General features: G+C 46.6%; 1 protein-coding gene across 2 annotated transcripts in view; it reads left to right on the forward strand.

Annotated features, from left to right (window-relative positions):
- The first annotated feature begins 8,339 nt into the window (after nt 1–8,339).
- Nucleotides 8,340–25,559, forward strand: part of LOC126543283 (uncharacterized) — a 40,332-nt gene continuing 23,112 nt past the window's right edge. Inside the window, exons 1-6 of one of the 2 annotated variants that reach the window (XM_055061807.1) lie at nt 8,340–8,620; nt 8,683–8,770; nt 11,498–11,597; nt 12,629–12,719; nt 18,597–18,720; nt 25,191–25,446. In XM_055061807.1, the coding sequence (XP_054917782.1) occupies nt 8,608–8,620; nt 8,683–8,770; nt 11,498–11,597; nt 12,629–12,719; nt 18,597–18,720; nt 25,191–25,446 (672 nt within the window). In that variant the 5' untranslated portion in view covers nt 8,340–8,607. The remainder of the gene's footprint in view (nt 8,621–8,682; nt 8,771–11,497; nt 11,598–12,628; nt 12,720–18,596; nt 18,721–25,190; nt 25,447–25,559) is intronic. The other variant, XM_055061806.2, reaches the window with a different exon arrangement.

A 25,559-nucleotide genomic window follows, 5' to 3' on the forward strand; every position in this document is an offset into this window, starting at 1 on the left:
ATGGAGGATGACGTCGAGAAAGTTGGCAACCAAAGGTGATTGAAAGTGTTACTAAACAACTAAGATTCATCAAAAAGGAAGTGAAAGAAACGAAGACCGTAAACTGGATGCAAACGATGGAAACAAAAGAAGAAGACTGTGGATATCTAAAAATACAGCTAAAAATATATAATAGGAGGGAAAACCTGTGCGATAACACAAAGGGCACTGCCCTGCTATTTGAGGTCCGAGCTAGCTGCCTAAGGACAAAAACATACCGAAGCAAAAATTCGCAACAGGATAAGGCATGTGTTCTGCAGACCGGCACGTATCCGTGTCTGTCCGTTCTCCACGAGGCTTACCCGGACGTGTATCGCGACGACGCCTGCCCCTCCTGCGGGCAGACCTCCACTCTAGCGCACATGCTATGGGAGTGCGGGTCGACATACCCCAAGTTCATCAAGGAGGAGTGGGACTCGCTTCTGCGTAGCCCCGCTCTAGAAAAGCAAATCCTGGCTGTCCGGCGTGCCCGCGACCGGGCCGGTGGGCTAGACCTGCCGGTCCCGACGTGGGACTAGCCGGGTACGCGACGAGTTCGCGTCCTCGCCGGACCTGCAATAAAGTTTCTTCACTCACTCACTCATAAGGCATGTGTTTGCTGCAGCAAAAGTCCAGAAAGGACTCTGCACAGAATGTCAAGATATTCGCCCAGTAAGACCCGTAGGGAACGTCCATCTTCCAGAAGCGCTGGCATTCAAAGCTAATGGAATGGGCAGCAGTCAAGATAAGCAAGAGACGTTTAGAGTATTGGCAGAAAAAAATGCAGGGAAGAAATTGATAGAACCATGCAGAGTTATTAGAGGCATGTGCAGTATATAGACAGAGGTCTATATATATATATATATATATATATATATATATATATATATATATATATATATATATATATATATATATATATATATATATATATATATATATATATATATATATACAATACCTTTATTTCCCACAATGAAATCAGTACATTCATGCAGGCTTGCCAAAGCCTTTGGAGGCTTGAGCGGCAGAGCCTGGCAGGCAGCAAAACCATACACGGTACATAATAGATTATAAGCAGCGAACTCGAGTATAGCATAGCAGGAAAAAGAAGTTATTAAAATTTATACAGTGTCTAATAGAAGAATTTTCATCGAGAATAATGAAACACAAACGCAGCAGTGCGTGTGAACGAAATGACCATCAGATAATACAATCACACAGCAATCTAACCGTCATGGTGCAAAGGAATTGCACAATCACACGCATGAACACAAGCAATAATGGTAAACAAAAGGAACAAATGCGCCTTTACAAACAGATACGCCTAAGCAGTCTCTTTAACTTGTATTTTGTTTTTGCATAGAGGATGCTGGGGGGTGATTTATTGAAGTAGGTTGGAACATAATGGGCGCGAGCTCTAGTACCGTACCTTGTGGAACAACGTGGCCTCCAAAAGGAGTCCGTGGGCCTTAAGCAACGGGAATATATACAGATATATATATATACCTCATTGGGATGCCAACATAGATCGTCATCGTTATCACAACTACCACTTTATAAATCACCGTGTCTTGCAATACTAGTTACGAGTTTGCGATCGTGCCATGTGTGTATCACGCAACCCCCAGTATGGGCTGAGCGCATACGTCATCTCGCTAGGCTCCTCACGTGTGGCGGCCACAGCGTTCGTAAAAACGGAGTGAGCCAATATATCGTGACTTCATGATGCGTGCAACTCCAGCATGGTTAACGAAACCGGTTGGTAGGAACAATTTTTATGGTAAACTATACGTATACGCTATGGCGTTTGCTGGTACTTAGAGGGTTTACATCGTCATTTTAACGCAAGGAAATGACAAGTTGGAACTGTTGTGTCAGCACTCCTCTATAAGGTTCCGATGTTCTGCCACCAACTCGTCGCGATGGAGCAGCGCTTTCTTTTAGACGCCCGGACGAACTTCTTGTAATTGACGTATAACAGTTCGGCCGATTCGACGATGACAGCAGGTGTAATGTTACCGTGGGCGATGGCCTTGAAAACCAGAGAAACAGCGCTACTGTAGGGCTTTACGACAGCGCGAAAGCGCTATAGCTGTCAAATAATTGCTTTATTCTTTTTGCTTTATCCAGATAATCTCGCAGCACCACTAAGGCATTACTGCGGGGGGGGGGGGCAAACTGTTGGTAACAAAAGTCGACATTCTTGAGTCCATCAATTCCGCCGACACATTATTCCACTCTTCGATGGTCGAGGGAAAAATATATGAATACTTAAACAAGTCCGTCCTGGAGTGATACGGCCTAACTTTATAAGCATGATCTTTGCGTGATGAAACATAATGCGGGGTGTCAAAATACGTTCTGGCAGAAATTCCCAATTTATTGTGCAATACTTAATGAAGGAGCTTAAGGCGCACATTCTTACACCGCTGCCGATAGAGAAACCCGGCCGATATCTTCCTTCATTTTCGTAACCCTTGATTACCGGTCGCATTTCCCCAGGACAAACGTTGCAGCGGCAGATTGTATGCGTTCAAGAGCATTGATATGTTTACTGCGAAAAGAATCCCGTATCAGGACGTGCGAATTCTAAGACATGCAACACATAGGGTTGACGTGCGACTCCCTCTGTTTCTTTACTCAGATGTTTTGTGTTGCCCTTTGAAAAACCAAGAGAGCGCCCGGCCCTTCCAACTAAATTATTAATGTGTTTTGACCATGAGCCTAGGTGTATTGAGTGGCTAATCGCTCATATTTTGCGTGAAAAGATTAGCAGTTGACTGGTTAATGTCGTGGCAACGACGAAGTATGCAAGAGGCGCTGCAACAACGTAAATATATACAGGCCAGCTTAAAGTTCTCGACCCGACCCCCTCCCCTCTTTCCCTCCCCCTCTTTTTAGATATACTATCACTTTTATATCACAGTTTATTATATTGTGGAAATTTACGCGGCGATGTGAGTGACAAATTAACTGTTTATGCCTAGAACTCCGAGCTCTCTCGATGGAAGCATTAACGGACAAGTTGCCATTGTATCCTCTGTTCGGAAATGATGTGCGAAGTTTGGACAGAGACAATGCTGAACCTAACATGCGGCAACGTCCGAGAAGGAACAAGCGGTGGCGCGAAAACAAACGCCTTGATCCTCATCACGTCTCCGCGTATATAGCTCGAAAACTCGCACCGATGCCTCCCATTCAGTGCCTGGCGGTTACCAGTGGCGTAGCCAGAAATTTCGTCCGGGGGGGGGCTCATGTTGCAGCTCCGCCTCCTCCTTAAGGGGAAGCTTTATCCCGCGGGTGTTCCTATCAAAATACATGTAGAAGGAGAATTCGTTTTTGTTGGCAACCACTGCACCAAATTTGTCGAAGTTTGTTACATTTAAAAAAGAAACTTAAATTCTAGGGACTGTTGGTTTTGAATTTCTTATTTAGGTTGTCAATTCCTTAATAAAATATCTCAAAAATCGCCAATTTTCAGTAAACGATACTCTCAAGTTTAAAACATTGTAACTCAACAATGAAAAATGATATCACAATTCTGCGAATTGCATCTAATAGTACATCTAAAGCGGAAAAAATTTATATGTTACACATGAATCTAAAAAAATTTAGTATTATGGAAATACGGCTTTTGCAGAACCCTTGCTCAGAACGTAACCAATTAACGTAAGACACAAATCGGCACACCAAATTTGTGCGCTTTGACTGCTATAGTAGATGGCGTTTACAGAAGCGCGATATATGTTCTTGATGCAGAGCTATTAGTTTGTAAACGCCGTGGTTCAATTTTTTTAGAACTTTCGAATTTTTCAAAATATTTAATTCAAAATTCAGGCCCTAAATCAAAATTCCGCTTTCAACAGACACTAGAATTCAAATTTCTCTCTCAAATGCAACAAATTTTATTAAAAGCGATCCAGAGGTTATCTTAGAAAAAAGCGTTTCTGCGTTTTACATGTATTTGAATAGGCCGCGTCGGAGTTGGGCCCGAGCTAAAGCTTCCTCTTAAACAATTTGTCGAGGGATCAAATACATGAATAATAACTGCATTGCCATTGCCAAAGATGCTGCAACCGAATTGTTGAACGCTAGACACTGTATAAACAAGTGAGATATGTATTTTTTTCATAAAGGATATACCCGTATGTGCCAAAAATTGTGTCCAAGATAACTGATATTAATACTTCCATGTCTATGTCTAGTTAATAACTAAAGAAAATATCACGCGAACTTTATAACTACATCAGTTCGAAACCAGCTAAGCAGAGCATGCCGCTGATACGAAAAATGTAAAGCCCATGAAATGAACAAGTTGAGGACAAATATGTTAATGAAACTGTCACTGAAGAACCTTGTTTACATTTTTATACACATGCAACGGCCCGTGAAAAATCTCAATGACGCTGTCATTTGTTCCAATGTATTACGCAGGAGCAGCTGTCACCAGTCGTGTATCGTGAGTATCGCGAGGTTGCGTTTCATCGAAATTATAGTCGCAACAGAGAGCACGTATAAAAAGCAGGAGTTCTGCATAATATACGAGGGTGAGTCAAATGAAAGTGAGCCAATGCGAATATATGACAAACGGGGTATACTTTATTTAAAAGTAGTCTCCGTGAGCATTTAAACATTTGTCCCATTGAGTAACGCGTCGCGCGATTCCCGTCTCACAAAACTCCTTGGGTTGCTGCTTTAAAAAGTCTCCCACTGACTCTTTCACGTCATCGTGCGGCACGAGTCTGGTTCCCTTGAGCTGTTTCTTCAGGTGCCCCAAAATGTGGAAGTCGCAAGGCGACAGGTCTGAGGTGTATGGCGGATGTTTCAGCGTTTCCCACTTAAACATTGCCAGTTTTGTATTAACCACATCAGCGACACGGGGACGGGCATTGTCGTGAAACAAGATGACCCCGTTCGTCAATTTTCCACGTCGTTTGTTCTTGATTGCGACACGCAGCCGATCCGGCGTTTCACAATATCGGAAACAATTGATAGTCTCTCAAGATTTAGCAAATTCTATCAGTAATGGCCCCTGAGGATCGAAAAAAAGTCAACAACACCTTTCCGGCGGAAATGACGGCCTTTGCTTTCTTGGGGGTGGTTAATTCGAATGTTTCCACTGTAAGCTTTGCCGTCGTGTTTCAGGCTCGTAGAAGTGGCACCATGGTTCGTCTCCGATCACAAATGGAGACAAGAAATCGTCACCCTCATTCTCATGCCGGATCGGATGAGTCAAGGCAGCGCCGAACTTCTCATTCTTCTGGCGGTGGTTCAAAATCTTGGGCATCCATTGCTCACACGAGAGCCGATAACCAAGATATCCATAAATTATGGCGTGAACCGAACCGTGACTGATGTTCAGACGCTCTGCCAGTTCACCAATTCTTATCCTCCATTCTTGTCTCATCAGCTCATCAACATTTGCAATTTTGTGGGGGTGAGTACCCGGTGGCTTTGGCCCGGTCTTAGATCGTCTTTGCAAATTTCACGTCCTTCTCTGAACCGTTTGCTCCAACGCTTCACAGTGGCCAATGAAATGCAATGTTCAACGTACACGGCAGCCATACGGCGACTGATTTCTTTTTAGGGAACACCTTCACCTGTCAAAAACTTCACCGCACTACGCTGCTCAACTTCCGGAGCGACCATTATGTCACAGAACCATGTTCAACACGGTGTGTGAGATCATTAAAGAACATTTATCCTCACACCTATGTGTCACTTTTGTAAATGAGAGATGCCTGTGTGCTACGCGCATGCCTCGTATATAATGAACCGAACCATTATTGCGCGGGGTGGGTAGCCTCACTTTCATTTGAGTCGTCCTCGACATTATAAATGCGAAGATACAATGGAATATACAAATGCGAAGATACAGCTTGATAAAGGGCTAAAAATTGTCACTGGAAACAAAGTTCACTGCACGTATACACAATACCTCGCAACAAGATATTTAAATATACGTATAAGTCGCCAATAAATCTACGTATCTAAGAAAAAGCCACTGTATATGATGCGCCAAACAAGGTAAATAAACATGTTTGCTCAATCACAGATTCACAGAATCCTAGACATGATGTTGACTGTTTTTCTCGCGGTGTGGGCACACCAACACCATGTGTTGGAGGGTGTGTGCATGGTAGATCACAATATCGGCATAGGTATTATAATTTAGTGGGGTGTATCCGGTGCATGATAATTCCATGGACATATGGAAGAAAACATGAGACGCTTGGTCCACCGAAAACCTTACGCATACTGCTCGGTATCCTGCACCGGCGAGACAAGACTTTCCGGAGAGGTTGCGCTCCAGCGAACACGGTGCAATCCGTCGAGTCCCCACAGTGATGGCGGCGAGGGACCATTGTTTCTTTTTTTTTTTGTCTGCTAGCCAGAAAGTGTCCGAAACTCTGCCAGGCGAAAATCCACTCGGCCAGAGAAAACCGAACGCTCACCAAAGTGCGCCGTGCGGTGGTAGGGGTAACACGAGAAAAACGCATGCGTTCTGGTTGGCTCTGACAGCCCGTGGGTAGGGTAGCGAGGAAAAGAAAATTGAGGAGGCTCAATGTGTCCTCGCGAATAAAAAGTGAACATAGAAAATAAGAACATAGTTACCCTTGCTGGCTTTATTGTCGTCACGTGGATGCTCTGGCGTAGGTAAAAAAAAATGTTGATAATTTTTTGTGTGACATGACGGCGCAAATGAACCACCGCAACGCTTCGTCTCATCGGACCTCGCTGCGTACTTTGGCAACTTGCCTGATAGTGTGTTGATTTGACTTGTCTCGTTGTATGTTCCGATGTACGACTTTAGAAAAGTCAATCATCTTTGGCGTCAAGTGTTTATAACAACAATAAACCCCCAAAGTTCCGCAATTGAAAATCTAAAGCACTACTTTGGAAATGCCAACGCACCTTTCACATCAAAAATTTATGATACCTTTATACCCATAAAGTTTCGGAATTGACATCCATGCGCTCCGTAGGTTCCGCGGACTCCGCGAGATGCCGCGGCGACCCAGTTCGCCATCAAAACGCCCTTGAAATTTTTTGCTCGGATGGGGCTGCTTGCGTTATGTGACTCCCGGTGCATGGGCGTTGCCGTGAAATCCAGCTCGAGTTCGCAATGTTCGCGGTGAAATGTTTTTTCGAGCGTTAAAAAGACATTTTAGACAAAATCCAGAATGATTTCCAGCGCCGGGGGTTGCTTTGGTCAGCGGTGCATGGACAGCACGAAAAAATTTCGGGGGAGGGGGGGGGGCTGAAGACCCATAAGCCCCTCCTCCCCCTGGCTACATCCCTGGTGGTTACCATACAACGGTTTTCTTCAACGCTGACGAACCTGCACGCGGAAGACCCCGGCGCCAGATACGTGGATGCAGCCGAATATGCCGGCCGCAACGGCTTCGCGATCGCGGTGGTCGACTCCGGAGACAACGTACGGGCGACCGCCAGCACATCGAGCAAGCAAGTGGAGGAAGCAGAAGAAATAGCCATCGCCCTGGCCATCGTAGACCGAGAATGCCACACGATCTTCAGCGACTCTAGACAGGCGGTGAGGAACTACGCCAAAGGAAGAATTGCCCCAACGGCGGCACGCATCCTGCTCCGACAGGCAGACCGCAACAAGAGGACTCGAATCAAGTGGTTCCCGGCGCACGCAGGACAAGCGTCGGAGAAGAATGCCAATCGCATCGAAACAGCACACGCCCGAGCGCGAGGACTAACCGACCGCGCCCAAGGCAACGGCCGCCCGCTGTGCTTCAGCGCCAAAGACAGGATGACCGAACTGACCGAGGCCTTTCGGCTGGCCCGCAGACTTCTCCCGTCACCCTGCAAAGGACTGAGCAGGTCGCAGGCCGTGCTGTTCAGGCAACTACAAACGAGAACGCTTCCAAGCCCGGCGCTATTGCATAGGATGTACCCAGAATCGTACCCCGATGACAAGTGCAGAGCGTGCTGCAGGGAGACGTCCACATTCGAGCGCATATGCTATGGGATTGCTCCAAACATCCAAGCGAATCTAACTCAGGACGTATACCGCCGCAGCTCGAGGAAGCAACGCGGAGCGACGACCAAGAAAAACAACTCCAGGCCGTCCAGCAGGTCATCGAGGCGCTGGCTAGGCAGGAGCCTGGCGAGCCGGCAACGGCGAGCGGGGATCCTCGCAGAGCACCCGCCATGATGACGACGTAGGTCACGTCCGAAGCGCGCCTGCGCGCTTTACTGCAGGCTCAATAAACGTTTTCCCAATCCAATTCAACGCTGTGTCTGGCTATGTTCTTGTACCCCATAGCGATGGCGCTTACCCACTACCGGGGGGACTGGCCAAAAAAGCAGGCGGATTTCTCGGGCCCTTGTCTTCTTTTTTTTTTCTCTCCACCTACGTTCGCACATGACTATATATAGCGTGCAGTGAATGGGAGAATAGGGCTCGGCAGACGCCGCCACAGGGCGACGGCGCGAGAGCGAAGCCACCCGCAGCGGCGGCGGCGCACGTCTTGGGCGGACGGTGTCGCGGCGGCACCGCTATGCTCCTTCGCCCGGTCGCCGGCCTTCGCGGAGGCCCGTGCCCCGGCCGCCGCCATGACGACAGGCAGTGAGTGGCGGCCTCCCGCAAGCTGGCGCGCAGCGGCGCTCACCGCCGCGCTCCGCCCGCAGATGACAAGGTCGAGGAAACCGTCTGGGAGTACAAGGCGCTGATCCTGGACAGGGACAAGAAGCCCAAGGGTCCCCACACGTGGGTGAGGTGAGTCCGCCGCTGGCGGGGGCGCGCGCTTGCGACGTGCTCCGTCTGTCTGTGACGTTCGCGGTTCGGTTTTGCGCGTCGTGTCTTTACGAAGGGGACGGTTAATTGTGGACGAGGTTTTTTTATAAGCCCCAAAGGCACGCGAATGAAGGTTTCCGAGTCGGTTTTGACCACCTCGGATCTTTCCTTTCTTTTTTTTTTCAAAGGGACACTATACACCTCTGACCGACTACATTTCTTGCTACCACTACGAAGAGGTCTGTAACATACATACAGGGTGTTTCAGCGAACACTTTCAAAAATTTTTAAAGGTTGCCTGTGGCAGATAGCTCAATTCTAGTTTATGAGCCGGTCTACTCGAAGCGGCGGACAGTACTTGCACAAGAAATTGAAATGCATTATGGAATAATTAACAAGAACTCATTAATTAACTTTTAGCTAATTACTTATGACCCATATTGCAATTTACACATTCTAGCACTGGACTTCGCAAGGCGGATCCACTTAGAACGAATTCTCAGGACGACACCAGTTTCGAGATATAAATTCCCGAACTTTGCGGAGAAATGCATTGGCGTTCCAGTTAATTTGTTAACAAAACGTCGTTTCTTGCACTGAAGCACATAACTGGGACGCCAATGCATTTCTCCGCAAAGTTCGGGAATCTATATCTCGAAACTGGTGTCATCTTGAAAATTCGTTCCAAGTGGATCCACCTTGCGAACTCCACGGCTATAATTTGTAAATTGCAATATGGGCCATAATTTAATTAGTTTTCTTTGTTTATTTATTTAGTACATACTGCAAACCTTTCGGTCCAATCAGAGGGGCAATAGAATGCATACAAACAAAAGAGAACAAATTAGGAACAAGCAAATACAAATTTATACAATTTTTAGTCACACTGTGTCTGTAGACTGTCGTTCCAGTCTGATACTGTTCTGGTAAAAAAAGAAAATTTAAACGTGTCAGTTCGAGCATAATAGGGTGTTAGTGAGTCCGGATGATGCTGTCTTGTGTGCCGTGTTATTGCAGGCGTTATATAAGTCGATGGTTTAATTTCAAGCCTGTTGTTGAGAAGAAGGGAAAGGATTTCAAGCCTTAGCAGCTTATGGCGTGATTCAAAAGTAGGTATGGAATTTTCTGTCATAATTTTAGAGGGAGAGTCCAGTCTTGCGAATTTATTAAATATAAACCTAACTGCCTTTCTTTGTATTTTTTCAAGACGCACGATGTTTGATTTATTGTAAGGATCCCATGATATACATGCATACTCTAACTTTGGTCTAATAAATGTAAAATAACACAGTAATTTCACATTAGGAGGGGCATTTTTCAGTTTGTGTCTTAGGAAACAGAGTTTGCGGAAAGCAGAAGAACAAATATCATTAATGTGCATGTTCATGACAATGTTGAAGTGAAAGTAACACCTAAGTGTTTGTAATTGTTAGTTTCACGCAGAGCTGAAGAACCTAGCGTATAAGAAAAAGTTTGTGTTTTTTTTTTACGAGTAATACGAATAAATACGGATTTATCAGCGTTAATAAACATACCCCATTCATTACACCACTTCAATATGTTATTTAAAGTCTTTTCGAGGACAGTCTGATCATTCTGACAAGTTAAATCACTGTAAAAAATACAATCATCGACAAACAGTCTAATTTTCACACCAGGAGTTATGGTTTTAACAATGTCATTTATATACATTAAAAACAGTAAAGGCCCCAAGACACTACCTTGGGGCACCCCTGATGTAACTGGGAGAGTGGCCGAGCTATGTTTACCGATTGTAACGTACTGAGTGCGTTTGCTCAGGTAAGCAATAATCCAGTTTATGAAAATGTCAGGTATGCCAATAATTCTAAGTTTGAAGTTAAAACTTAATTGGTGAATTTTTATTAATTAGTCGAGTTTGGATCTCAATTTTTTGTTTAAGTATTCTCCGCCGCTTCGAGTATAGACCGGCTCATGAATTATAATTGTGATATCTGCTATAGGCAACTTTTAAAGATTTTTTTAAAGTGTTCGTTGAAACACCCTGTATATATATGTATGCGATTGTCCGCATCAACAACTTGGACATACCGCGACGTTTCTGTTAACTTGTTTTGTGCCGAATTTAGTCAGAGACCGAGGAAAATTGATAAATTCATCGCCTAAGACGATCTTAAGGCAGCGAGTTGGCGAAGAATTAAGGTTCGTGCAAATATAACTACGAATTGTTTGTTTGTTCCCGATTCTTTTATTTAGTTGTATAAGCTATATATTATGTAGATAAGTTGTCTTTGCCTACACCAAGATTTTATGTTGTATTTTTTAGGCCATAGAGCCTTTCTTCTTTAAATTCGGCTACCTGCGGCAGATAGCACAATCCTAATCCTTGAGCTGGATTTCTCCAAGAGGCGGACATTACCGACACAATAAATAAAAACATACAATCGACTAATGGATCAAACTTCACGAATTAAGGTTTGACTAATTACTTTACGACATATTGCAATTTGCGAATGGAAGATGCATGGTGAGTTTGCAAGGCATAGTACGTCACTTGGAACAAATTCTTTGAACAAATGTGCGCCGCTGCGAGTAATCCAGCTCAAGGACTAGAATCGTGCTATCTACTACAAGCGATATTTAAAAATTAAACTCCGTATAGTAAAAAAAAAAAATGCGGAGTATATCTTCTCATTTTTCTAATAACTCCTTGGCATTTGTACTCATCAGCAAACCGGCCTCTTTCATCAAAGTTCAAGAGAGCGACCCGGATCTGCAGTACGAAGCGTGCGAGTTCGGCAACGGGAGTTCGCGCAATGTGGCCTTCAGGGTAATTTTCGTTGCTCATTGTTTGCCTTCACGTTCGCAAACGATGACTCGCACTCTGAAATCGTACATCGCATTATATATGAAAGCACTGCATGGTTCGAGGAGGCGCCCGTGTACCGCCATGGCGCAGCTTCGCAACGTGTGAGAATTCATTGTGTTATTCTACAAGTACAGGTTCGCGCAGCTCGTTTACCTCCGCAATGGAGCTCCATGAGCGTGGTGATGAATGTATCGAAGCGGCGGCAACGGTGCCTCCGTGTATACCTGTTCCTCTACGGGGCCAATAAAGTCGCTGGCTGAAGGTAATTTCACTGTACCCGACAGCCGAGGCTCACTCGAGCTACTACACTTGCCGTATTACGATGTATTACAGCAAGAACAAGGATGCTGGCATAATGGCTGCTCGCAAAGACGAAGTGTTGGGGGAGGAGGCCACATTGGCGAGGTGCACATGCCTGCCGTTCCCCTAACCGTAAGGAGGCGGTAAATAACAAGGACTTGATGGGCGACAACTATATTTTTGCTGCAAGACACGTGCAGTCTGAAATCACCTTACGATTTGTTTTTCGATGTTCGGTACCGGATATATATATACATACATACATACATACATACCATTCAATAGTATTTGTTGAGCAACTCCCTGTGATAACGTCAGATTCCGACCAGCCAAATTTGTAAAGTTGCATATCACTGGGAGAATTAGTTGCACTGTTTTGCAATTTTGTTTGCTTTTTTTTTCAGCATATTGTTTGAGGGGTGAATCGTTTAAGCAATTAGCTCTCTTCTAGAGCGAAAACGAAAAGAATGAGTGGCCTAACGACTGGCAAACTTACTGACCACAGCATGCTGGCATAATTGTAAGAAAAGCGCAAAAATATTTGCTCCTTGAAGCGCTGCTGCCGCTGAGACCGTTTCGCTGAGCCAGGGGGTTACCGCCCCGCTACGCATAATGCGTGCGCGCGCGATTTCGTGTAACGTCGCTTTGTATTTCGTACAGTAACACGTGTGGGAACGTTCTTCTATTTAAAGATAACTAAGGCCAACGGACTTCAGTTCAACCCCGACCACGGCGTTCTCAAGCCTAACGAGAAGGTGCCGCTCAAGTTCAAAGTGCGTCCAAGTGAGTCGAACGTGCTGCAAGGAACATCGCCTTACAAGCATCGGGTATACCTGACCTCAAGTGCGGTCGCCGTTCTTGAATTATAACGCAGGCTGACTGACCACCGCGAGTATACTGAGGTCAGCCATCTGGCGTTATGATGGAGAGGCTCTGCGTGCACCAGGTGCAAACGTACGAGCACCGGGCCTCTGTCCATGCCCCACCCCCCATCCCACCTTCAACCATAGGGGTTGTCGTTTGTTGCTTGTTATATGCAGACAGGACGGCACCACCAGCGAGGACCGCACGGACGTAGATTACTTACTGTGTGCATGCAGGTTTCAAGTGCCGCTCCACGTCGCGCTTGTTCGTGAACTTGGATTCGGACCTCCGATTCGTGCTCACTTGAAATATTCATCATCGCCTAAATCTCAGTCTAGCAGAAGCTGAAGCTTCCTAATTAAAACAACGAACGACTGAAATAAAACGAAAAATCATTTATGAAGTCACGAACATGTGGATATATAAGCGTTCTTAAGCTGCTCTTACAAAACGCCTACTTCCGCGTGAGCCTGTGCAGGTGAGCCTGATGAATTGAAGTCGTCGGTAAGATAAAGAACCTGCAGAGACGCTATACAGCCTATCATAAAGTTTTACTCAGATAATTGTATATACGCGGGAGAATCCACTTACCATACACGCTCGTGTTTCCCTGCATGGTCCTCCGATTGATTGGCACTTGTTTATTGGCACTTTGTCAACTACGGCAAGTTTGATAACAACTCTTCGACCTCCACGCGGGAAACGTGGAGTACAAAGTCTGCACACTCTTCGATCTCACATAGCCCCTCGTCTATCGCTCCATACACCATACCCAAATTTAGCATTGTCGAAGGATAAGACTACTATCCCGAATTCGCACGCTGATAACGTTTAAATGCCATTCAGTACGACGATTGACATAGAGCGAGCTCACATTGCAGTACGTTACGATGGGACGTAGACAACTCAATATCAATGCATACCCTGTGGGCGCACTCAACTTTCTAAATTGCAAGCACTTACTACGTCTCGATCTTTGCATTTTTGCTGCCTCACTTTTTGCTGCGTTTTAGAACATGTGCATTGTGTACGTTAGTGGAAAAAAAAAAGGGGGGCGGGGTGCTGAAGTGAACCAAACGTATCTACAGAAAAACCCCGTTAACTCGAAATTGTAAAAACCAGAGAAAATTTCGAGATAAGCGGTGTATCGAGATAAGCGAATTCACGAAAATATAAGTCCGTGGGCGCGCATAGACCACATTGAGCCTTTTGAAAGAGGCGTCAGTAGCCGCTAAATTTCTCGCATAAGCTCAATATACCAAGAGCGGTATTTTCGGTAGATCACTTTTGCAAGATGTTGTGCGGCTCGGCATCCGATACATCCCACCCCGTGAGGATTCACAAACATACAAACGCAGAGCACGGCGAACAAGCGAGCTGACGATGCTCCGCGCACACGTAAGCATGCATGATGCGGAGGTCACGTGTACCTTCTCGCGCTTATCGCGCTTCGTCAGGGGTCAGAGCGACACTCCGTCCGCATTATCAATGAGCCGTGAACGGCGGATGATAAGTCGTGTTTAGATGAATGCGACAAGTGGCGCATTGCATTGCACCACATCAGCTTTCTAGCGCATCGTATCCATGTAAACGGGGCTAGTGCGTTAAGAAAGCGCGTCGCGCCAGACAGAGGTGGTCTGAGACGATTAAGTCGACTTTCGGAGTGCGCGCAAACAATCACATCGCATTAGGAATTATGGGAAGAGAGTTTCCTGCGGATCTGCTGCGCCCGCCGAGCTGCGGGACAGCAAGATTGGTGAGAAAATGGCGACCCCGACGGCGACGCCGGATAGCGCTGGTTTGCCTTCGATGTGCGACACCGTGTGCCGCCACCATCGCACCAGGGGTAATACGCTATGTAAACGCTGGTGCATAGAATTCCTCGTAATGTGCTAGGAAACGTGATGCGCTATTGTTGCATTCTGTCGTATTCCTGTAAACGCGGCTATGGAGTGGCTTAGAATGAAGTGGAATTCGCTACAAACTTGCGGTCCTGTCACTTTTTGGCGATATCGCAGCTGCGCACAAAATGTGGAAATCTTCGGGTAATTACTTTTTCGTGACATTTTGGCAGGCGATATTTCGAGGTATCCCGAGTATGTCACAAATACATTTCGAGATAAGAAGTGAAAAATACACGAATTTGACACCGAGTCACGAAAAAAAATTCGGCTTAACCAGTATTTCAAAATATCAAAGTTCGAGTTACCGAGGATTTTCTGCAGTTGAAACAAAGATGGAATTCTAAAGGCTGGTTTGGAGGTTCGAAGAGGAAGTCTGCTTCCCGCGCGCTATATGTCATGTAATCAACGATCGTAAGAGCAGGTAAAATAGTTTAGTGAAAAACAAAACAACGCTAATCTCGAAACTGCTGCTATCAATACTTATGCGTATTTTGATAGCGGTCGTGGTAAATAACTTATCTACCACACAGACTGTGCTGTACAGCGGCATCGACTATGCGGACCCTTGCAATTGGGCTGAAAAGGCTAACGCGCGTGCAGAATGGACGGCAGAATAAAACGACACGTTCTACGGCAAAGAAAACCGATCAGGGGACACGCGATGAACTTAAGGACGAACGACAAGGGGGCGGGTTCTTTTAGTCGCCTTTTTCACGTCCCACCAGCAAAAAGTAAACTTTGCGCTTCTGCTAGTTTAAATGCGTAGTGTGCGTAGTGCTTATTGATGCTTATCGTGCCAAACAGACAACTGCGAATGTGGAGATCGAGCATAGCTGCTGTGGGTGAGCACATCAGCTTCGCACGCGACTCCTACAGCTATGCAGGATCGATCGAATATTTCCCTAGATACATAATAACCATCAGTGCGTGCTGTCCGGGTGATCTATGTGAAGCGCGCTGTTTTAAAGGGCACAGCCACACACGCAGCCGGAGCTTGGTATTGTGCACAACCCCAGCACACGTCGTCTCTGAGTCGTCTCTTTGCTGATTCCGGGAACGTATACCGCGAGACTCGGTTATATCAAGAAGGTAGCGCGGAAGGGTTAGTGGAAATGTTTGGGCAAAGTCCAAGTCATTGAAAGTCAAAGATTTCTGCTGCTGTGTCGCAGAAACCAACGCTCGACATTGACGTCGGTGACTGTCACGAGCGTTCTCCTACCTTTTTTTTTTTATGCTGATTGCTGATAGGGGGGGGGGGGGGGGCTGTAAAGGGCATCTGATCAAGGCTTGCCAGCGAAGTAGTATACGCGAGAAAGGAAAGACGTTGCGCTTCGCGGAACAGTTATGACTGTAAAAGTGCTCTGACGAAAGTGCCTTCGGCCTCCTCTAGGGCCTTTGAAAAAAAAATGTTGCCTTGGTGACAATGGTATGCAGTGGCCGGATGTAGGAATGACACTTTTGTGCGGTCTCTCTCATTAAAGGGTTATTGAGATGATCATTTTTGCACTTCTTTTTGCCTTAAACGACAGCACCTAATCTTCTCAATCTAATAAGAAATACTGGTAAGCGTCAGAACGCTCTAGATAATTTAGTTTAAAAAAGAATTCGGGAAGAACTCATCTACATTGAGTATCCAACTATGCGAATAGCCCAAATGCGTCATGTATGAGGTGTGTACTACAGCATTGCTCCTCTTTTGCACTTCCCTTTAGACACGCTGCGCCATCTAGAGGCGCGCCCGCAAAGTCCGGGCGTGGTGTCAGAGATGCGTGGCGTGCCGGTCGTGCGAACACGGAGAAGTATTCTGTCCTTCCCCACTGGCGTTTGTGGCGCAGCGCACTAAAGTAGGGGTGTGCGAATAGTAGTTGTAGACACCGAATCGAACAGTACCAGAAGTGAATCGAGTGAAATATCGAATATTTTTGAATAGCTGGCAAATAATGTGCAGCCTTCTCACCAGTATTATCAAAAAAAATTTTCACATTATGGTATTCACAACATTGGAAACTTTCTGTGATTACACTGTACATTATAAAGCAATGCTTTATTAAAAGGACGAAGGGTACATTATGAACAACTGAGCAGTTTATTCGCAAACTCAAGGTTCTTCGAAGAATATGCGGTCATGCGTTTAAAAAGTTTAAGTAATATTAAATAATAGTTTTAGGAAAATAAAGTATAAAATGGCAGGTTTGTGGGCGAAATCAGGTCTGTGTATACTTTTGCGACCAAATGCGTGGAAACGCGTGTCTGCGGCGATGGCAGAGCAAAAAAAAAATTTTTCTCTGGTGCCATTTTTGTATCGAATATGTTGCCATTAAACGTATATTAATTGCGATGAGAGGACACAGGTGGTGCATCTAAAATAATACCAACAGCTTGTTATTGCGAGTGATTGTGTTTAGCCTGAAAATTCTGGCAGCCCGAGAGACGCAGCGTACGTACGTTATGTCCCCTGTGGATGGGGATGAAACTTATCGAATTTTTGCTTCAATTCAATTCAATTTAGCGTCAAAGACGAGAAGCATTAGAAAAACTATTCGAAACTATTCAGATTTTCGCATGCCGACTATTCCGCCCGAGGACCAAGTCGAATAGTAACTATTCGATCCGAGGAACGAATTGAATAGGACAATAGTCGAATCGTTATTCGAAAGTTTTGAATATTCGCACACCCCTACGTAAAGCGTCGGGCTGCCGTGCTTGAGGGTTCGATTCCGCCCAGCACTGGATAAATTTCAAAATGTTTTAGAGTGGAATAACAATTAGACCCTTCTTAACCGCGAGAAAAGCCTTGCCAGAAAGGACGCAAAGACGATGAACGGGTGCGACGCCACGTTGAAATTCCCGTACCTCTTCTCGGTCACGCCATGGATTTTGTGAACGTCTGCATGTGTCTGGTTAATTAGTTACACATAAATTATTGGGGTTGCACTTGAACGTAAGAAAATAGGTTAGTAAATTTTGGCTACTTTTCCTGCACGAAAATGGAGCAAGTACAAGAAAAAGATGTCGCCCGAAAGGCGAAGCATCGATTGCGATAGCTAATTAGTAGATACCTATTCGAAGTAAGGATAGCAGTTTTATCGGCCGTATAAACTTGCAAACATTCGCTTACCAACTAAATTAACAAGCATGGTGCCACGTGCGCACAGCAAACGTGAACACATCTCACTTGATGACGGCGTGCACTCGCTGTCAAAACGCTGGAGTGAGGAATCGCGGCAGCAGCAGCGAGAGAATTGACCTTCGTTCTGCATCTCGCTTCATCGCGAACTAAGCGGCGAAAACACCGCGCACACGAAGCTATCAGCACTGGGCGCACTCCGTCCCCATCGTAGGTCGCTTTCAAGATAGCGCCCGCGCAGCCGCGCCATACGCACCCGCCGCCGGAGTAAAACGCCCCCCCACTCCGACGCCTTTCGCGCGAGGGTAGACGGCGCACTTCCTCCCCGGTTTTCCCCCTTACGCGCGCAAGATTGAGCCACCATCGTCGGCTCACCCTCGCACGCTTTCACTCGCACTACAGCATACGGCGCGTGGCGACGATGTCATCGCCCTGGGACTTTATACGGAACATCGCGGTGACGACGGCGGCAGATATGCGCCTGGAGTGTCCACGTAGTTGCTTTTGCAATAATACTCCGAAATGCGTGACGTGCACGCCGACGTCACTGACGCAGTGATGCGGGTGCAAAACCCCTTAAAGAGACAGAACTGGCCGTCATTTCCAATATTTTCCCGCCGAATATGTGCGAACAGGGTTATTGAAGGATATCGGTCCACGTATAAAGCGCTATAGTTATTAATTGGGGAGCTTGCGGTTCTGTGTCACCGCGCGTAGATAGGTGCCGGGGCCGCGAACTGAAGGCGCGCGCGCTGCACGACGCAGGCACGAGGCGACCCGACCAGGCCCAGATTGAGATCCTGGCCATACACGTCAACCCGACCAACAGCGACAAGGCGATCGAGGATAAGTGGCGCCTGGTGCCCGCCAACAAGGTGTCGCGCGTCCGGTGAGCGATGCACCGCGGCACGAGTATTGATGAACGGCCATGGGCCTTTCTCTGCTTGCTCCTTGACGTCGCGTGCAGACCAAATACAATATACGTGGGCCAGACTGTTCAGAGAGAATTTTGTAACGGCAGCTCGACGCGACGGATGATAAAAACTAAAGAGAACAGAAGTGGAAGAATCGTTTACAAGTGTGCGGCTCCTTTGTATACGGAATCTCTCTCTTTTTTTAACGAGCCTCGGGCTAAAATTTTCGATGAATAGTACCCGGATGTCAAGCACAGGGGTTGAATACCCGCAAGCATACATGTAACGAAAGGATATCGCGAACGAAAAAGGAAGGCAAAAAGGATAGGTACGAGAACTGAGGCTGATTGATCAAGTTTTAAGTCCAAAAACACAGTGGCTATATTTACGCCACGTAGTGAAATATTTCGTATTAATTTTGACCTTCTGGAGTTCGTTGAAGGGACACTAAAAATGAATATCATGGTAAACTGTATTAGTAAATTGCGGTTTTGCAATAACAAAAAAGGTAACCCTTACCGTGCAAGGACGCTTGGCAATGCAGGAAAGACGGCAAAGCAAGGCTTAAGTGGCGAAGCCACCTTGATATTTCCGCGCCAGCTAGTGACGTGATAAATTATGGCAGCGTCTATTCGGGTCGGATTATCTATTATCAATAAAGAATGATGACACTGCATTCTAGAGGAACAAAAGACTCAATCTACCACTACTTGAGGACGTTCCCTGCGCCAAGGCTGTCCAAATATGCATTAAGTTCCGTGACGACAAACAGACGCACCGGCGTTTTGGTTTCAGCGGGAAATTCCACGAATGAAAATTTGGCCTCCATTTTCTATGGTAGTAATCAACCTTTTCTCGGTGAGAAGAATTAAAGTAAAGCTCGACCAGTGTAAACTGATTTCGTAGTGGTCGCTTGTGTCATTTTAACGCGCGCACAAAACATCGGTACACAAGCGCATTTACATTCTTCCCCTATCTGAATGCGGTCTTTCCGGACAAGAATTAAACCGGCGACCTCGTACTCAGCAACAGAAAGCAATAGTAGCGGAGCTGCTACAGCGGGTACAACAATGTGGAACTCAGCGAATTCACAAACGGGTGGACGCTATTCTCAAGACAGGATGGTTAATTTCGTGTAATGCAGCTTAGCTAACGCGGATGGCATTTAGGTTATATCTAGCAGTAATACATAGGTGTATGCATGACTAGACCTTTTATTTTAATGTGAAGCTTCCTTGCCGAGTTCGAGTCACTTATTCGTACGTATCTGGCCTCTAACGCCGAACGCTTTTAACAGGATGCTGGCGCCATCTAGGAACGGTGTAGTGAAGTAGTTTACGAGTTTACCGTTTCATGCATACAGCTTCATACAATAGTTACTATAGAGAGAGCTGTGGCGCTATTGTCTATGAGAGTTGCAAGCATGGCGATTCAGCCAGCATGAGAATAATGCATGGAGGAAAGAAAATGCACCGAAGGTTACGATACTCGTTAAAACGAAATTTGAGCGCAGCTCTATAAGTGTTTTCACTTCGCGATATATTTACTGGCGCGGACAATATGTCTCGTGCGGCACGTTGGAAACAGAGCGAAGTGTGGCACGACTACCTCGCTAATCCGGAGATCGCGAGAGGCAGCGCGTAGCTCACGCTTGGGCCCGATTCACAGCAGCCGCCGCAGACAGACCTCCCAGACGACGGACAACGCGCGCTACTCTGGCGCCATCTCGTAGTCATCGTCGCCGCACTACGCTTCTCACGCTTCGCCATACCCTCCTCCTCCGCTTTCCGCCTCATGGTTCCGCTGCATCATCCGCCGCTTTCTTCCTCGCGCTCTCTTCGCTATCACCGTCTTTCACCTGCCACTGCGCTCCGCGTTCGCTCTTTCATCCTTCGCTGTGCTCATTTCGCTCGGTTTACGCCGACGCTCACCGCAGGAACGGGCGCCTAAGAGCTGCGCTCTAAAACTGAGGAGAGGCCCTGACGTCACTCTTTGTGAAGCTCAGTAACGCCGGAAGTTGGCGTTACTCCGCCGTCTTATCGGGGCAGATTCTCACCTGTTAACATTTCTCGTCTTCGGCGCGCAATCACGCCTGTCTGCGCGGACGTGCGCGCGCCGTAGTGATACGACCAAAGGATCCAGTCGCGGCGTGTACCATCGCGATACCGTTGCCCAAGTCATTTCGTTTGAGTATTGTGCTCTAGCGTTGAAGGGAGTTCATAATGAATTCCGCAAGTTAGACTGTGAGGCCGGTACCCCGCTACTTTTGCCGGCTTTTCAGATAATAAATCTGTGCATTCTAACTTCACTGCAACAATGCACAGGCGATTATTAGCAGCCCACTTTACGTATATCACGACCTATGGCTAGCCGATCTGCAGTTTATGCTAGTCGTATGCTGTTCGTGGCATTAAAGGAATCGTTCTGCTTTATTGAACACGTTGCGGGAGGCCGCGCACCGCGGAGATGTGATGATCCATAGAGTGCCGACGAAGAGGCCTAGCAGAAGAGAATAGACAGTTTTAGTACTACGTACATTGCGTACGTAAGATCGCTACGTTCTGGGAAGTGCACGTGCATGTGCATGTGCAAAGCGCATGTGCGGAACGCAACACGAACGGTACGTGATGCGTACGCGGCCACTGCGTACGCACGCATCCGATTCTTGCGTGCGTATACGTAGGGAGTCTTGCGTGCTGTTCTCGTGGTTCTCGTTTGTTCGGGAGAGCGCGAGAGAAAAGAGTTTCGCAAAATGGCGGCATCAAAGGCGACCAGCGGAAGGCTGTACTTTTCAATTGCCTACGATTTGGCTCTGCTGCGTGAACGCGCAGAAGCCATTCCCGGATCGTGCACGGTGAGAATGCATATAGCAAAAAAAATAGAAACTGTTTCTGAGAAAGTGTTCAGTGTGCGCTGTTTGCGCGAAAGGCTCGACCTCCTGTTGGCGCAGTTCGTCGCAAATGACCGTGCCAGCCTCAGAAAGCGAGTACTCAGTTTTTATTTTTCTCAATATGATTCGTGTATTGCGTCCGTATTAAATGTAGTGTCTTTCTAAACGCGCGCACACGCTACATCACGTTGGCAAGATCAACAGCGACCGATGGTTCGACGCACTGGCGGACCAATGCGCTCCGACGCGCCCGGCGTCTAACAACGCTCGCCCCCTTACGTACGTGTGCATTTCCCGGTACTAAAAGCCCTGACGTGATACCCGCTGCTACGTTTCGCAAAGCGCTTGCGTGCCGCGTACGTATCGTCATGGCGCAGTACTTAAACTGTCTAGTGTCGCTACGCGTTTAAATACACTGATTGCGGCCTGAGGTATATTGTTCTCACGGTATAGGTGAAGCTTCACGGAAAGAAAGTTCCGTGGTATTCTCCGCGCGGTGCCGAACAGTACGCGCGTATGCGTGCGGCTAGCGCGTTGACCATCGGCCGTTTGATGTGCGCGCATGCGTACGTCGAGCCTCGTTCACTCTTGCGCCGCATCCGCCAACTTTCACTTCCCTGAGCCCCTCGAGCACACAGATATCTGCGGCAAGGAGGAACACTGCACAGCTGTCACTGACCTGCAGGGCGTTTATCGTACACCCGCGAGCAAAAATTTACGGACCGCGGGGTGACCGAAAAAACTGAATTTGTTTGCAATTAACGTGCATAAACTGAAATTGACGAGTACACCGGTAAGTCAGCAATGCCAAGTTTGGACTGCGGTCCTCAATTTCAACTTGCATTCACAGGCAGATAAGAGAATAGGCTTGATCGCGCAATCCCTGGTCCATATACTTTTGCTCGCGGGTGTACATATTAATGCGAAAGCATTATTCCCATGAGGCAGAAAAGACGGCGTTGTCCGCAGCGAGTGGTACAAAAAATCAATGTGATGTCGTCAGCGTCTCGTATGACGTCAGTAGTAACGCAGAAGATGGCAAATGGTATAACAACATTAATTAACAGTAATTATGGGTAATTAATGTGAATTAAAGTCAAATAAATTGAAGTGAAGTGAATGAAGGTGAATTAAATTTGGCACAAATTAGAGCAAAGTGGATTAGGGTAGAGTTGTGAAGGACACGTGACAATGTATGACGCCACGTATCATGGACGTAACCAATTAATTAGAGAAGTCATTATGCTTTCGCATTTCAAATCACGTAAGGATACTTAAGTGAGCGTCAATATTTCTGAAGCACAGCGGTTTCAGTCTATGGTGACACGTTAGCATGAATCCATCGAAGATGGCAAATATATTCCCAGAACGTTGCATTCCCAGGGGTTGCACGAGCGCTTGTTTCGCGCTTCTCACTCCTTCCAATCCCATCAGGCCACAACCCAGCGGAACAAAACACGGAGACTAACGCAATCCTGTACACACGACGCCCTTGCCGCAGTACGAGACCTATACGGAGTAGCACACACATGACCCACACCTCCATAACAAAACCACCATTGTGCCACGACAACATGGCCGCTACAGCGAAAAATACCACGTGACTACCTTCACACTATAGCGGCGCGTACTGTATAGGCCTCTCCTCAGTTTTCCCTTCCTCCATGGGAATGATGGTTAGTACAACGCTTTTACCTAAACTTCGTCCTTTTCGCTTCAAACGGTTTTGTGACCTGCAAGCGCATCATACTCAACAAAATACGGTGTTGTATTTGAATAAGCGTTAATAAAATTGTCCAACGGCAGAATTCGAACATAGGATTTACAGCACACAAGCCTGACATTGAAACCGTCAAGCCAAGGACGCACGCGTTGACAAGCGGCATATAGAACACCCTTTCTCGCGGGCAAGCCAACGCGTTGAGGCGTCTGGCGCGTCTCGATCCACACTTGCATTAAAGAAAAAACCGACGCATCCGAAACACCACGAGTGCATCAAGACAATAAAGCGCCTATTCGCGGGCTTCTTTCACGCTCGGAAAAATACATTTATGTAGCACGTATTGAGCAACAGAAAGCTGTGTCGGGAGTTTTCCATGTCGCTCTACAATTTTCTCATTGACACTTTTCGTCTAATTGTACTATTTGACAAGTTCATTAAATAATTAAGATTATAATATGTAATTAGGCGCAATGCAAAAAGATCATCTCAGTATCTCCAAGCGACGGCAAACAACATTACCTTGGTTCTGTCCAGCTACACACGCATTTGCATATTTTTAAATCCCGCACATGGTTCATGAGCCGCTCACACCTAGAACGCTTCGCTTCACGTAGATGTCAACTTGAGTCTGTCTATCTGTTTCTTTTTTTTTCTGCTTTAGATAGATTGTTGTTTTCAGCCAGAATATGTTAGGAATCCAGATAACCGCGTGATATGCTTCGAATTTCAAGAGCATGTATTAAAGCAACAAAGTGTTCCAAACAGCCGACACTCCGCCCATCCTCCCACTTCACTCACTGAAGTACCCAATGTTTTACCCACCGTGGTAGCTTAGTGGCTATGGCGTTGCGCTGCTAAGCTCGAGGTCGCAGGTTCGATACCGGCCGGGGCGGTCGCATTTCGGAAGCGGCGAAATAAAAAAAAAATAGAACGCTCGTGTACTTAGGTTTGGGTAGGTGCACGCTAAAGAACCCCAGGTTGACAAAGTTATTCCTGTGTCCCCAGCCACTACGGTGTGCCTCGTAATGAGATTGTAGTTTTGGCACGGGAAACCCCAGAATTTAATTTTTATTTTTTACCCGATACTTCCCGCACCAGAAAAACAAGGAGATACTAAGCTGCAATGTTCAACCAGTAATAGCCCTGTCTCTGTCCTTTTTAATCGTGAGCCGTTCTTTCGAATAACTTAAATTTGTTTGGATTTCGTCAAAACCTGATCATTATTCAGCTGTTCACGTCGTAATCTTTCTTCTTTGTATAAACAAATAAACAAATAGTTTACTGCTGCATGCTTTCGCTTCGGGCAAACGTATTGCAGCGAACACGCAATGCAAGTTGTATTATTTGAAACAGCATACAATGCATTGGAGGACATGCTTGGCTTCAAGGTTTTCCAAGAGCGTTAGAAAGTTAAAATTATTCATAATGCTTCTAATTATATCCCTTCAAAAATAGATTACCCGTATACCGTAGGAACATATTCAGTACTTGATAGAATATAAAAATTTTACACGCACAACACAAAAAAATGCATTCGCTTTTTAATCTGACTTAAGCTTATTGTGACGGTCAGAGACCAAACACCTGGTTCATCGACGCTAAATAAAAAAAGAAAAACGTACTCGCCCCACCGTCCTAGACTGACCCGTGAATACGCCCCTGGTCAGAACTTCCTATATGATTACTCGTATCACGTCATTTTCATACAAACATGGCAAATACGAAGACGCAGTCTCGTTCATTTTAATTATTCGTGATTCACATTACGTTGAAGGACAGTATACGAGGCCTTAAGGAATTGTGCATCTTCCGCGTGCGGCGTTCCTTCGCAGCCACACCGTGCAGCTGAGGGCGCCCGAGATAACCAGGCCGCAGCCATTGCCGCCGCCCCCCGCAGTTGCCCGTGTGACGCTCCCGGAACGGACTTCTCGGCATGCGGAGGACCGGCACGCGGAGGACCGGCACGCGGACGAGAAAGAGGCGGATCGGCCGGCGGTGCCTACGGTCGACTGGTCGGAGCGCTGGAGATCGGAGGCCCGGCCGCAACCGCAGGATGTCCCTCCTGAGCGTGTCGTCCCAGCCCGACAGGTGCGTATAGCAGACGAAACCGTGTACGACCGGCGACGACTCCGGGCCGTGTCTGGCTCGCTCGATACTACGACGCCAAAATGCCGGAGAGTGAGTCTCGTCATCCACGTCTT

This window comes from Dermacentor andersoni, chromosome 1 (assembly GCF_023375885.2).
Source record: "Dermacentor andersoni chromosome 1, qqDerAnde1_hic_scaffold, whole genome shotgun sequence".
Classification (NCBI taxonomy): Eukaryota; Metazoa; Arthropoda; class Arachnida; order Ixodida; family Ixodidae; genus Dermacentor; species Dermacentor andersoni.